Consider the following 13,222-nt stretch of genomic DNA (forward strand, 5'->3'; position numbering starts at 1 on the left):
TCTGTGCAATAATCATGCTGTCTAATCAGCATCTGGACATGCCACACCTGTCAGGTGGATGGATTATCTCAGCAAAGGAGAAGGGCTCACTAAGACAGATTTAAACAAATTTGAGTACACAGTTTGAGATAAATAGGCCTTTTGTGTACATAGAAAACGTCTTAGGTTTTCGATTTCAAGTCATGAAACATTGGAGCAACAATTGCGTTGTTGCGTTTATGTTGAGTTCTGTATGGAATGATATCAGATTTGGCTTTTTTTTTCCTCTGCTTTTTGTGTTGTTCCGATGCAAAAGAACAAACAACAAAATAAATAATGTGTGAATACCAAAGCATTTGTAATTGCAACAATTTTCTCGGAGAAGTGGTGCATTATCTGACAGAAGTGCAGGGGTGCCAATATTTATGTCCATGACTATAGGTAACTATGACCAGCATCTTCAACCACACAAAAACGCACTCTCACACACACACACACACGTGACCCACCTTATGAGCTTGGTGACACATTAAGAAACTGGTGAGACATAATGAAACATAACTATGTACTGTCATTGATGTTATGACGCCTGGCAAATGTCCTAGTGTAATAAAGGTTATTGTGCATAAAGGAAGCGGAAAGGTGGTCTGCTTCTGTTTTTGTGTGTAGTGTGTCCAAACAGCCTGTCTCAGCAGGTCCTGAGTGTACGTGATTGCAGTTTCCTGTGCATCATCAACCCTCTGACCAGGCGTTAAAACAGGAAGTTAAAAAACAGAAGCTGGATGTAATTAGGATGCAAGTGAACTGGAGAGATTCAACAAATACACGTCCTTGCTAAAAAAGAATTGCTACTGCAGGATACAAATGTTGCAACTTCCTCTGGATTATGGAGTAGATCAGAACATACTGCACACATATTACTGCAGTTATTTGGAATTCTACACACCCAAAAAGGCTCTTTTCCTGTTCTCATGTTAAACCATATGTGTTCCTTCTGCCCTCACTACAAAACCCACCACCATCATCATCACAAACCAAACAACCAGCAACATCCGTTATCACATGATAATGTTGAGTAATTATTCAGTGGTTTAGGCTACGGTACATTTCAACACTATAAATCAACAGTGACAATGTAATTTGATGGTATCTCACACAAGTCATACACAATATGTTACACGATTCTTTTCTTTATTTTTTTCCTGATTTTAAAACTAAGAAAACAAACAGGTGAACAGCTTTACAAACCACAGATTAGAATCAAATGTACACCACATTGTCATTTTAGTAGAAAAATAAAAGGACTGTTTACAAAATCAAAAGGCACAATAGCAAATCATATCAATGGATGATCATTTTAGCATCATTATCAAAATCCCACTCTGTAACTTTGGTTGCCAGGTCGACCCAACCACAGTGGTTAGATAAGAGTTGCTGGAGAAATGTTCTCACCCGCAAAAACCATCAAAGAAGCCATGTCATACTATGACATTGTGACATACTCTGTTTAATATAACTACCTCCCATACTAGTTTAATTCACCTAAACCTATAAATGATTTGTTTACAACGTCTCCAATGAAAACAGAAACCATAACATCAGAGTCAATGTCCTCGGATTGCTGATTGTAAAAAGATAACAATCGTATGTGATAACCACTGATCAGTAGTAAATCTGACAGACTTTGCACCTTTAAACATTTCTGTCTGGGGCTGCAAAATCATTATGTTAGTTATGTTGGCTTTACAGATAGCGGTTTTAAACAGGGAAGGTTGAGCCGGGTGGTTTTACTGTGCTGCTGGCGTATCAGTACACAGGGTAGGTTGAGCTGGGTGGTTTGCTGCTGGGGGCCGGGCGCTGAAATCGGTAGCGGGTCAAGCGGGACACGTTAAGCAGCTGGTCTGAACGCTGGCTGCCTGACACTCGAGACACAGAAACATCCTGAGGGGGAAATAAAACGGTAGAATAATGAACTAAATTCACGCACAAACACGATCTCAATCTCCTTCTCTGTGACGAGCATATGTTTGTAAGAAGAGATGGGAGAGCTTGCGACGCCTTACCAGCTGGTCCTTAGTGTGAGGTGCAGGGGGGAGGCCGGTAGGGGGCGCTGTTGTGTTGAGAGCGCTGCGTAGATCCAGGCTGCTGGGCTGGGACACACCGCCCTGGGCTCTGTTGGCCATGCCAGACAGACAGTGCTGTAGGGGGGGAAATTAAAAACCCATATATGGAGGTTCTAAAAATAAACAACCACGACAGGAATGTGGTGGGAACCAAGACAGCGGCGAACATAGACAGAGACTCTAGACTGCTGAGGGTTAGAACATAGACAGAGACTCTAGACTGCTGAGGGTTAGAACATAGACAGAGACTCTAGACTGCTGAGGGTTAGAACATAGACAGAGACTCTAGTAGAGACTGCTGAGGGTTAGAACATAGACAGAGACTCTAGTAGAGACTGCTGAGGGTTAGAACATAGACAGAGACTCTAGACTGCTGAGGGTTAGAACATAGACAGAGACTCTAGACTGCTGAGGGTTAGAACATAGACAGAGACTCTAGACTGCTGAGGGTTAGAACATAGACAGAGACTCTAGAGAGACTGCTGAGGGTTAGAACATAGACAGAGACTCTAGAGACTGCTGAAGGTTAGAACATAGACAGAGACTATAGAGCAGGGCCGGTCCTAGGCATTTAGGTGCCCTAGGCGAGAGTATGATTTGATGCCCCCCCCGCCACATTTTTTTTTTAGGGGCGCCACCACCACATTAAGCCACCAGTACTGCCTCATCACCACCCACACATTCAACAGTAAAAATATGGACAACAATGGTTTCAAGACAAAAATAGACAGTAGGCTGAGACATATTTTCATAGAGACATGAAATTCATAGAGACAAAATTATTGAAATGTAAACATTTGGCGCCCTAGGCGACCGCCTAGTTCGCCTATGCCAAGGACCGGCCCTGCTCTAGAGACTGCTGAACATAGACAGAGACTCTAGAGACTGCTGAGGGTTAGAATCCTTGTCGTGGGAAGCTGTGCGAAGTGTTTTGTTATTTACAAGCACAGGCCACACTCACCGAGGGCAAGCCCAGGCTGTCTGAGGGATCGAAGCTACACCTGCGATGGGCTTTGTACTGGTACGCCGGCAGGAGGGTGGATCGAGGGATGCTGACCCTGCGACCAAAAACACCAGAGAGCACAAAAGCATATTCTTGAAGACAAGACAAAGCATTAGCTGGGATGGTAGGGTAGCCTATCAATAAAAAAAACATCCACATTGGTTTAACATCGACTGTGCTGTATTTTGAGAGGATCAACAGGTTTCAAATACAACTGACAAGACATTAGAAGACAATCTCAGCCCAGTGCCTGGTGTGTCCATTACCTGATAAAGGCAGGTTCTGCCACAGTGTGCGGGTGTTTAGATTTGGGCATCTTACACACAGGACATGACTCCTGAGAGTCCAGGGGAGCAGGGAACAGACGGCTGTTAATCCTGTAACAGAACGTACCTGGAGAACCATGAGAACAGAAACAGGTCAGACAGGATAGTCTGTTACTCAGGGCTCATTCAGGAACCTTTTTAAATTACTTTTTAAAATTAATTAATTATTATAATTATGTATAGATTATTATTATATATTATTTATTTATTACATTTGCTTTACCATACATTAGTCTCTACTTGTTCTCTGCTTTTACTTTTTAACTCCCACGACTGTTAGACTTGTTATCATGTTTTGGTCGAGTTGTCGTGTCATTGGTTTTATATTGTATATTTGATGTTCCTGTAAAGCGCATTGTGGTGCATGTGTGTATGAACTGTGCTCTATAAAGAAAGTTTGATTTGACTTCTAACAATATACCTGCCTGCAAAAGCTAGTATGACTCGCACTGCACTGCACTTACACTGATGAGTGACCATGGTGTCCACTGTGTCTTCCTTGTCGACTGACAGTGGTTGCGGTGAGAAGGTCTCCTCGGCCAATCTGTGAAGAGGGAACATGAATAGTCATCAATGTGCTAGGAATTATGAGACTGGGAGACAGACAGAGAGAGAGAGAGAGAGAGAGAGAGAGAGAGAGAGAGAGAGAGAGAGAGAGAGAGAGAGAGAGAGAGAGAGAGGGTGGGGGAGGAGAGAGGGAGAGAAAAGGAGAGGAGAGAATTATCATCCATTTCAGTCAACACCCTTTTATTGACTGAACTGATGAACTGAACCTCCCTTGAGGAATATCAATACACAGCTCTGAATGTATTGGTGTAGGTCAGTTAAAGCGGTTTAGGTTAGTTGAAGCGGTTTAGGTTAGTTGAAGCGGTTTAGGGTTGAGGCACTCACCCTTCTTGTCGTCTGTGAACGCACTCGTCTCTGTTGACCTGTCTGAAGGTGCGGAGGTCGCTGAAGAACTCCTCGGAACGCTCCGTCATGGAGCTCTCCGCATCCAGGAGACCTGGGGGGGGGGGGGGGGGAGAGGGGGGGCGGCTCAACTCAGTATTTTGTTGTTGTTGTTGTTGTTTACATTTAGCAGACTTACAATTTAGAGATTACAGGGACAGTCTCCTTAGAGTAATTTAGGGGCTAAGTGCCTTACTCAAGGGCACACTAGTGGTGGTGTTCCCAGGTGGGATGTGAACTCATCTGATCAACAGTCCAACTTACTATCCCCTAGGCCAACAGACGTCATAACTCTACACAACTCACACAGAGTATTCCACTGGTGCCCAAAAGAACAGATTTCATAGCTCTGTACAGACATGTGGTTGGTGTAGAGGGCTGAATAAAGCTGTCCTGTCACTGTATAGAGAGGGGGGAGGGGGGAGAGCGAGAGAGCGAGACAGACATACAGATAGACAAGCAAACCGACAGAGAGGGAGAGAGAGAGAGAGATGTCTTTGGTGTACCTGCTATCCAGTCATAGCCCAGTAAGGGCTGCATGTGGTGTCTGAGGGGGGAGGGGGGAGAGCGAGAGAGCGAGACAGACAGACAGACAGACAAGCAAACCGACAGAGAGGGAGACAGAGAGAGAGATGTCTTTGGTGTACCTGCTATCCAGTCATAGCCCAGTAAGGGCTGCAGGTGGTGTCTGTCTGAGGCTGCCGTCTGCTCCTGTCCAGGGGAATGGAACGTGACCTTTCCCGCCTCCCTCTGCAAACACAAGTAGATGGCAAGAGTTAGATAAAATGAAGGCCAACTGCACTGCTCAGGTATTGCTGCTTGGTCACTGCTTGGTATAGCCATCCTTCTTTTTACACCAAACCCACCGTGAGTGTTTGTTACCAAAAAAGCTACATTTGTCTTTCATCTGACCTTAGAACACGGTTTCAGTCAAAGTTCCAGTAGCGTTTAGCATTTAGTGCTTATGTTTGTGGTGAAATGACAGGAAAGGATTTTTTCCAGGCATGCCTCCTAAATAGTTGTTGGCACGGAAGTGGCGTCTAATGGTAGTTTTAGAGACCCCAGGATGCTGCTCTCCTCTGTAATTCATCAACAGTGATCCATGGGGGTTTATTTGCCTCTCTTACCATCCTCCTCACTGTGTGTGTGGGCAAAATAAACTTGGGTCCTCTTCCAGGCAAGTTTGTAACAGTTCCAGTTGCTTTGAACTTTTTTAATATTGCCATACCGGTAGATATGGGCATTTTTGGGTGAGTAGCTATTTTTTTTATAGCCATTCCCCTCTGACTTAAGAAGCTCAACACACTTTTCCCTCATTTGATTTGTGTGTTTTCTTATCTTTCCATGTTGATATATGAATAAGGGAATACGGCCTCTGTGTCACTTGACATTTATACTCCAGTGAAACAGGAAGTCATGGATTACTGCTTGGAAGTTCCTAAACACTCATCAACTTAAAATATAAACGGAAAAAATGCTTCACATTTTTGTTCATAAAAATGTCTATGGTGCCAATATTGTGACCGTGTCGTTATTTCTATGCACATTTTCCAACTCCAAACCATATAAACTAGAATGCTTATTGGATTTAATCATACTGAGACATGACCACCTGACAATCATCATCAACAAACATTTTGTTGGGAATAGTAAACAGGGTTGCTAAAAATGCATGGAGAAGAAAAGGCGCAAATTAACTGCAAAAGACTTCAGAAGTATTAAACGTGAAGCTACTGAGAACCCATTATCCTCCAGTGCCACCATATTCCAGAACTGCAACCTACCTGGAGTGGTCCAGGAAGAAGTCTGCAGCATTCAAGAAGGCCATGATCTTTATGCAGGACAATGCTCCATCACATGCAAGTACTCCATTGCTTGGCTAGCCAGCAAAAGCCTCAAAGATGACTGAATAATGACCTGGCACACTTCCTCACTTGACTTAAATCCTATTGAGAACTTGTGGTCACTTCTTAAACACAGATTACAGGGAGCGGAGACAATACACCCCTTTGGAGAGCATTTGGAAGGCTGCGGTTGCTGCTTCAGCGAAAGTTGATCGTGAACAGATGGATAATGGATGGAACTCCATGGACGGAAGGCTAATGGCAGTTATTGAAAAGAAGGGTGGCTATATTGGTCACTGAATATTTTTTGAAATATTTGTTGCAGATCTGGGTTTTTTCTCTGAATAAATTTACTTGAGGTAGAGGTTGGATGTCTTTTCAGTGTGACAGTGTGACATTAAGCTAATTTTTGATTTTTGTATAACCCTTTTTACTCATCTTTACAAGGGGTGCCAATAATTGTGGAGGGCACTGTATGTGTTGAGGTGAGAACCAGTGGCACATTGCGCCACTTCGATGATGCAGCGCCATCTAGTGGCGAAGAAAAGGATAACCCACAAAGGGTCCAAAACAAAACATTTTTTTCTGGATATACTGTATAACATTGGAGGATGAAAGGTAGAAAGGTAGAGGACATGCTCATCGTAAATGCACAGAATGGAATAATGAACGGCTCCATGCATTACAATGAGCCTGTCCTCCGATGTCTACCTCCCCCAACCTCCCCCTGGTGTACAACCAATTGCCTGCTGAACCATTATTACCAAAGACCCTTAATACATCTCTATTTCTGTTATTTCTCACCCTTTCCCTGGGCCTTATGCTCTGTCTCTTAACGTCCATTGATCTGACATGGATTGCAGAACGGCTGTTGCCTCCGTCTCGAAGCTGTCGGCTGTACTCAGAGTGACCGGCCACAGCTTGGCCGTGTTCGTGTCTGGCTCCCGCAAGGGACGGTGTGGAGGTAGTACACACAGTGGCTGGTACAGGTATTCTGGCTTCATCTGAGGACACAGAATAATATTAGAACAACAACAACAACAACAACAACAACAACAACAACAACAACAGCTATAACAGGGTATACAGGAATCTTGAGGTTAATTTCAATACCTTTCTAAGACTCTAAGACCTTGTCAATATTTTTCCAGACCTCACCGCCACTTCGAGCTGTAACCGTTCACATCAGTGAACCTTTAACTTAACAGTTTTAGTTTGCAATAGACTAGACCACTATCATACAACACAATTTCCGGTTCATCTTTGTTTTTTAATAAAACTAATAAATTCACTAAAAGTTTTTAGGACTCAAACTCTTTGGACAGAGTCTAATTCAGAAAAATACCTACAAAATTCAAGACCTCATAAAATCGTGATAAGACTTTTTAATATTTAAGGATCTTGATTTTCCCAAAATGTATTTATCAACTTTTAATACTTTTCAAGACACCACGGATACCCTGTATAATGTATTAGATTTATAAAGCGTGTTTCATTATACAAGAATAATCTCAACTAGGAGGAAGGCTTGATTCCAATGAGAATCTTTTCATGTAATTGAGTCGCTCCATACATTCTTGCGTCAGCTTGCTTTAGTATACTATGCATACATGCATTTGCAGTCAGCTGGCTGTCCTACCTGCAGATCTTACAGGAGGTGTTGTGTGTATTTCAGTAGTAGTGGCCCCCCTCTCCTTGAAGTGCACCTGGGCAGGTCTGCTGAGGGCCGCCCTGGCAGAACCACGGTCCCCATCCACCAGGGTCACCACCGTGGCCTCTGCGTCCACCTCAGTCTGGGGCAACAGAGGGACCAGAGTATTTACCTGCAATGTAATGCCGTTTGCAGACACCTTGATTGCATGTCCTTGTGCTGTAGTGTTTGCATGATCAGCTCCCTCTGTGAAGCCTGTGGTGCCTGACACACTCTGCAGTCTCTCTGTCTGCTGTTTCAGCTGCAGCAACAGCTCTTTGTTGCGCCTGCGCAAGGCATCCAAATGTTCAGGCGAGGACATCATCAAAGCTAGCAGGCTAACCCACCCAGACACAAGCTAACAGGCTAACCCACCCAGACACAAGCTAACAGGCTAACCCACCCAGACACAAGCTAACAGGCTAACCCACCCAGACACAAGCTAACAGGCTAACCCACCCAGACACAAGCTAACAGGCTAACCCACTCAGACACAAGCTAACAGGCTAACCCACCCAGACACAAGCTAACAGGTTATTAGCTAGCTGGTTATAGCCATGGAATCGTTTATAACTGAATAGAGCAAGCAGCTAACTAACTGGCTAGCGACCATCCATGTGACATAGTGATTTAGCTTTGTTGACATACTTTGAAATCGCCCCTTGACTTTACCTCCATAACAACGCGTCACCTACAAGGCTTGTGATTGGCTACCGTGTTGACTACAGTTACCCATCATGCCTCGCGAGCTGTCTGAGAGTTCTTAAAGGGATAGACACATGATTCATAAAGCCCAGACAGATCTCTGTGAACAGGCCATCTATGTATGAAGATGGCTCAGTTTGACATCTAATATTGGTCAAAAAGTCTGAATTTCACAGTCAAATCGTGAGTTTAGAATGATACGGTTCTATCTCCGTTTAGAATGATAAGGTTCTATCTCCGTTTAGAATGATAAGGTTCTATCTCCGTTTAGGGCAGTTCAGAGATATTGAGCTTCAAAGTTTTTACATTCCATTATGTTCTGTGAGATGGAACCTTTGTATTTTATTAATTACTAACTCAAAAATGTCAACATTTTTAAAATAACACCACACAGGCATTAATAAACACCTAATGGATCAGATTATGTAAAACACTACATTTTGACAAAAATGAACCTTATAATTCTAACGTCACGAACTGTAGTTGAAGTGACACAACACCCATGTAGTTAAAGTGAGACAACACCAAAAATTCCATGATTTTAAAGCCTTTTGTAGACTAGCTAGGCCTAGGGAAACGCTTCCTCCCACTGATTCTCTACGCCAGGGACATACTGCACATTACAGCCTATAAATTATGACAACAGTTATTCAACGTCTGGCTGCATAATTGTGATTTTGGAAAAACAAGGTCAAAAAACAATGTGTCCCTATTATGCCGTTCTAAAAGGACAATCAGTGCTAGTAAAGGGCTGAGATGCCCGGTGAGTATTCATCTTGCCTGCATGTGGCCGGGGGAGATTATATATTAGTCTGTCTACAATTAAACCTGCCCATCCGCGGTGACACTAATCACGGCTCTGCAGGTGGCAGAGGGTCAGAGGAGCCGTAATGATATGCATGGTCCCCATGTCGCAGCGCCTCGAGCTCGCGCTCGGTATTCCGGTCACGGTTGGTTCGCATCGAGAGGTGTCCCAGCCAGTTCAGTGTGATTAGCTGACCACCAGTATTGTGGAGAGTTGCACCCCATTATCATTAAACGGTGCCAGTCATGAAGTCATATACTCCCTCCGTGTCCCGGTAATTACTCTCCCACTGTCGGACTCCAGGCAATTACTGCCTGCTGCCAGAATGTCTCATCGCTCATTAACCGCTGATAACGTACACCACAACAATAACAACAACAACAACAACAACAACAACAACAAAAAGAGTGGAATAACAGAAGGTTTGGAAACTAAGAGGATATGGGAGTAAAAAATTGAAATAATAACTAGCTCGTTTGTTGTTGTTTGATTATCACACAGGTACATAAACTGTCTATTAAGGGGAGGATGGCAGTGGACATGCATCAATGTACGTGTGGGACCATACATGAGAGCTTGTTTGGGGATTAGATAAAGGTGAGCCCGGATCATATCTCCAACACTATTCATTGCATACCCTGCAGAGGGCGATGTGTGACTTGTTAAAAACCCCACTGCAAGACCAAGGAGTTTTAAAGGGACACAATAAGTAATAAGTGTGATACTGTATATATCTGTCATATTTAAAATAGCTTTATGAAGGTAAGTTATATTGAGATAGACAGTTGAGTTGTGAATAATATCTTCCATTAGCATTAGCCAATTAGCCAGTTCAGTCCCCTGAGTTTACTGAAATGTACAGAGAATTCAGGGGGAGGCTGGTGGAGGCAGAAATCGGACACATGGGTTGGAATGAGATTCCATTTCATGCATAACAATGAGCCCGCCCGCCCGTCCTCTGATTTCTACCTCCACCAGCCTCCCCTGATAGAATCAAGCCACACATTACGGACAGCCATTGTTGATTTTTCACTCAGGGTGGAAAGGTGATGTGATTATTATCACCTCTACTGTCTGTCACCACTCAAATGTCTATCTGCCCTACCCTGTGAGGAGAGGAAGGCGATCGCAACATGGGAAATACATCTCACTCTATACACTGTATTCTGGCCGATCTGATTAAGTTTGCTACATTTCCTTCATTGCTCCTGCAATGTTGAAATCTATATTCATATCTCACATATTATGATCTCATTAGGGGTTTTACTCTGGGTCCTTGCCTCTGCAGGACCTCATGGTGTGGAGCTCTCTCTGTCCTTTCCTCTGACCTGAAGCTTCACTGTGGGTCTGTATGCTGTGTGCTGTGGGTCTGTATGCTGTGTGCAGAGGGTCTGTATGCTGTGTGCAGAGGGTCTGTATGCTGTGTGCAGAGGGTCTGTATGCTGTGTGCAGAGGGTCTGTATGCTGTGTGCAGAGGGTCTGTATGCTGTGTGCAGAGGGTCTGTATGCTGTGTGCAGAGGGACCAAATGTTTTACAGGATGTGCAAAGAAGAAGCAAAGCCCATGTAAATACAGCTCAAGTGTGTGTCAGTCCCATTGCGCGCTTTGCGGCATGGGCCCGCCCGTTCCTATTTCAGAACATTCAGTACCGTTCCTCTAAATCCATCCAGTAGTTGTCAAGAACTGAATTTTTTATTACCATTTAATTCCTCAGGATTGATGAGGTGTCAAGGGTGAGTGACACTTCAACAGCATTCTTGCATAAGAGCGGAGATAAACAGAGATTAGGATCCCTAATCTCGACACCTCATCATTTCTAAAATGTAACATATGACACGGGTTTCAACTCTCATTCTGAAAACAAACCCAAAGGGAGTTGACCTGTAGCGTGACAGTAACATTTCTTCCTAACTTTCCCATTGAAATAACGCTCTGATACGCAACACAGCACAGTCATGGCAAGTGGAAACGAGGGAGAGTGAGGGGCGGAGGGGTGATAAGATCAGATGGAGAGGGGATACTTGCCAGAGTAGGTGGCAGCGTGCTATTGAAGGGAGGGAGGTGGTCCAGCTGATAAAGGGACACAGAGGATCGATTGTTCCCGCCACGTAGCAGATAGCAGGGGGATGCCATTAAGATAAGGAGGATTAGACCTGGGACAGGCAAAGGCCTGTCCTCGCTGCCACAGCCTGAGGGACAGGCGGGGAGATCACAGCGGGCAGGGGAGACAGGAGCCAAGAGGACAGTTTGTCAGCTGTGCAGCACAGAGGCCTGCGACGCACAGAGGCAACAATAACAAGGAGACTTGAGGTTGTTTTCATTCCAAACAGTTAGAGTGTATCAGGCTTCAGAGGCTGGTGGAGGTAGAAATCGAAGGACGGGCTCAGTGTAATGCATGGAACGGTAATAAGGTACCAAACACACATTGTCCATTCCTTTCCATGCATTACAATGAGCCCGTCCTCCGATTTCTACCTCCACCAGCCTCCCCTGGTATCAGGTCAAGCCTGAGCTGGGAGAACACACCTACTGTGAGCGCCTTTGAGTTCCTTCTTTTTCACAAAGTCAAAATGGGTTCACAAATTGAAGGATGTTGAATGACCATACGGAGGGAATGCTTTATAAAGTGAACAGTATTTATTACAACAACATAACGGATCGTCAGGACATACACTAGAATGCTCTACATTCTCTATCTTTAGCTCGTAGCCATGACAACAAAATAGAATAGGGTTAAGATTAACAACAATGACATTTCAATGTCTATTCATTATATTTTACATTTACATTCAGGGCATTCAGCAGACGCCTTTGTCCAAAAGCGAATTACAACAATAAACAACTTAAGTCAAACTTTATTCAAATAAACAATTGATATGTTGCTGGAAGAATAGAAAATAATAAAGGCATGGCATCTCATTTAACTCAATGCACATTCTTTCAAATACAGTGTACAATAATAAAAAAAACTAATAAAAAAAAAACTCAGTATCATGTACTGTAATGAACAGTGAACATGTGGTGCTTAAAAGTCCACACAAAGCTCAACAAACTCTTTATATTTGGGGTTCGGCCTACTAGTGCGCCCTGAGCATGTATGGTCTGGGCTCCCACTGGTGTGTGTGGGCATCAGAGCTATGGGCATCTCGGTGCCTATGAGTTTCTCTGCAATGGGAGGGGGAGTGTCCTCTACAGCTGGACTGAAGTGCTGCCAGTCGGTGTCGTCGGACAACTCCGGAGGTGGCTCGGCTACAGGTAGGACACGTCTACGGTTCCTCCTGAACTCCCTGTTTTCAGACTGGATGAGGTAAGATCTTGGTTCCTTCCTACAGACCCCTTGTACCATGGCCCTTGCAGTTGTATCCTTGGGGGGGTCTGCATCCTGACCCCAGGACCCAGAGAGCTTTGGACTGTCTGGACATGAACACTTGAACACTTGATCTTTGCACTTCTTATATTTATATTATTTATGACTCTTGCACTATGATGTTGGTTTGCACTGTCTTGTCCTGTCTTGCACCTGTCCTGCTGTAAACCGTGCTCCACTGTCCCAAACCAAATTCCTAACATGTTTACATGTCATGACAACAAGTCTGATTCTGACTTGTTGTAGCTCAGCTTTTGGGAGAGTCTTTTCTTCTGGAGCTGGGCCTCGCGGGTTGTAGGCTCCAGTGGCTGTTTGCTGACTGGGTGTGGGTGGTACGTGTCTGCCTCGACATAAGTCTCTGTGCAGGTGAGTCTAGCTGTCCATCTAGAGGGAAGTTTCTCAGGTTCAGTAGGTTTAGAAACATGTCTGTTC

The 13,222-nt window shown here is 44.1% G+C and overlaps 1 protein-coding gene across 1 annotated transcript; it reads right to left on the bottom strand.

Annotated features, from left to right (window-relative positions):
• Window positions 1-1,785: 1,785 nt before the first annotated feature.
• Window positions 1,786-6,207, bottom strand: miip (migration and invasion inhibitory protein; the record flags this gene model as incomplete). The annotated part of the gene is made up of 8 exons (XM_080546148.1): window positions 1,786-1,920; window positions 2,043-2,177; window positions 3,064-3,160; window positions 3,372-3,498; window positions 3,896-3,975; window positions 4,323-4,434; window positions 4,886-4,926; window positions 6,164-6,207. 8 exons carry the CDS (start codon window positions 6,205-6,207, stop codon window positions 1,786-1,788), a joined length of 771 nt encoding a protein of 256 aa, XP_080402274.1.
• Between the last annotated feature and the right edge of the window lie 7,015 nt (window positions 6,208-13,222).

Source organism: Nansenia antarctica (assembly GCF_963989245.1).
Source record: "Nansenia antarctica genome assembly, chromosome: 15".
NCBI lineage: Eukaryota > Metazoa > Chordata > Actinopteri > Argentiniformes > Microstomatidae > Nansenia > Nansenia antarctica.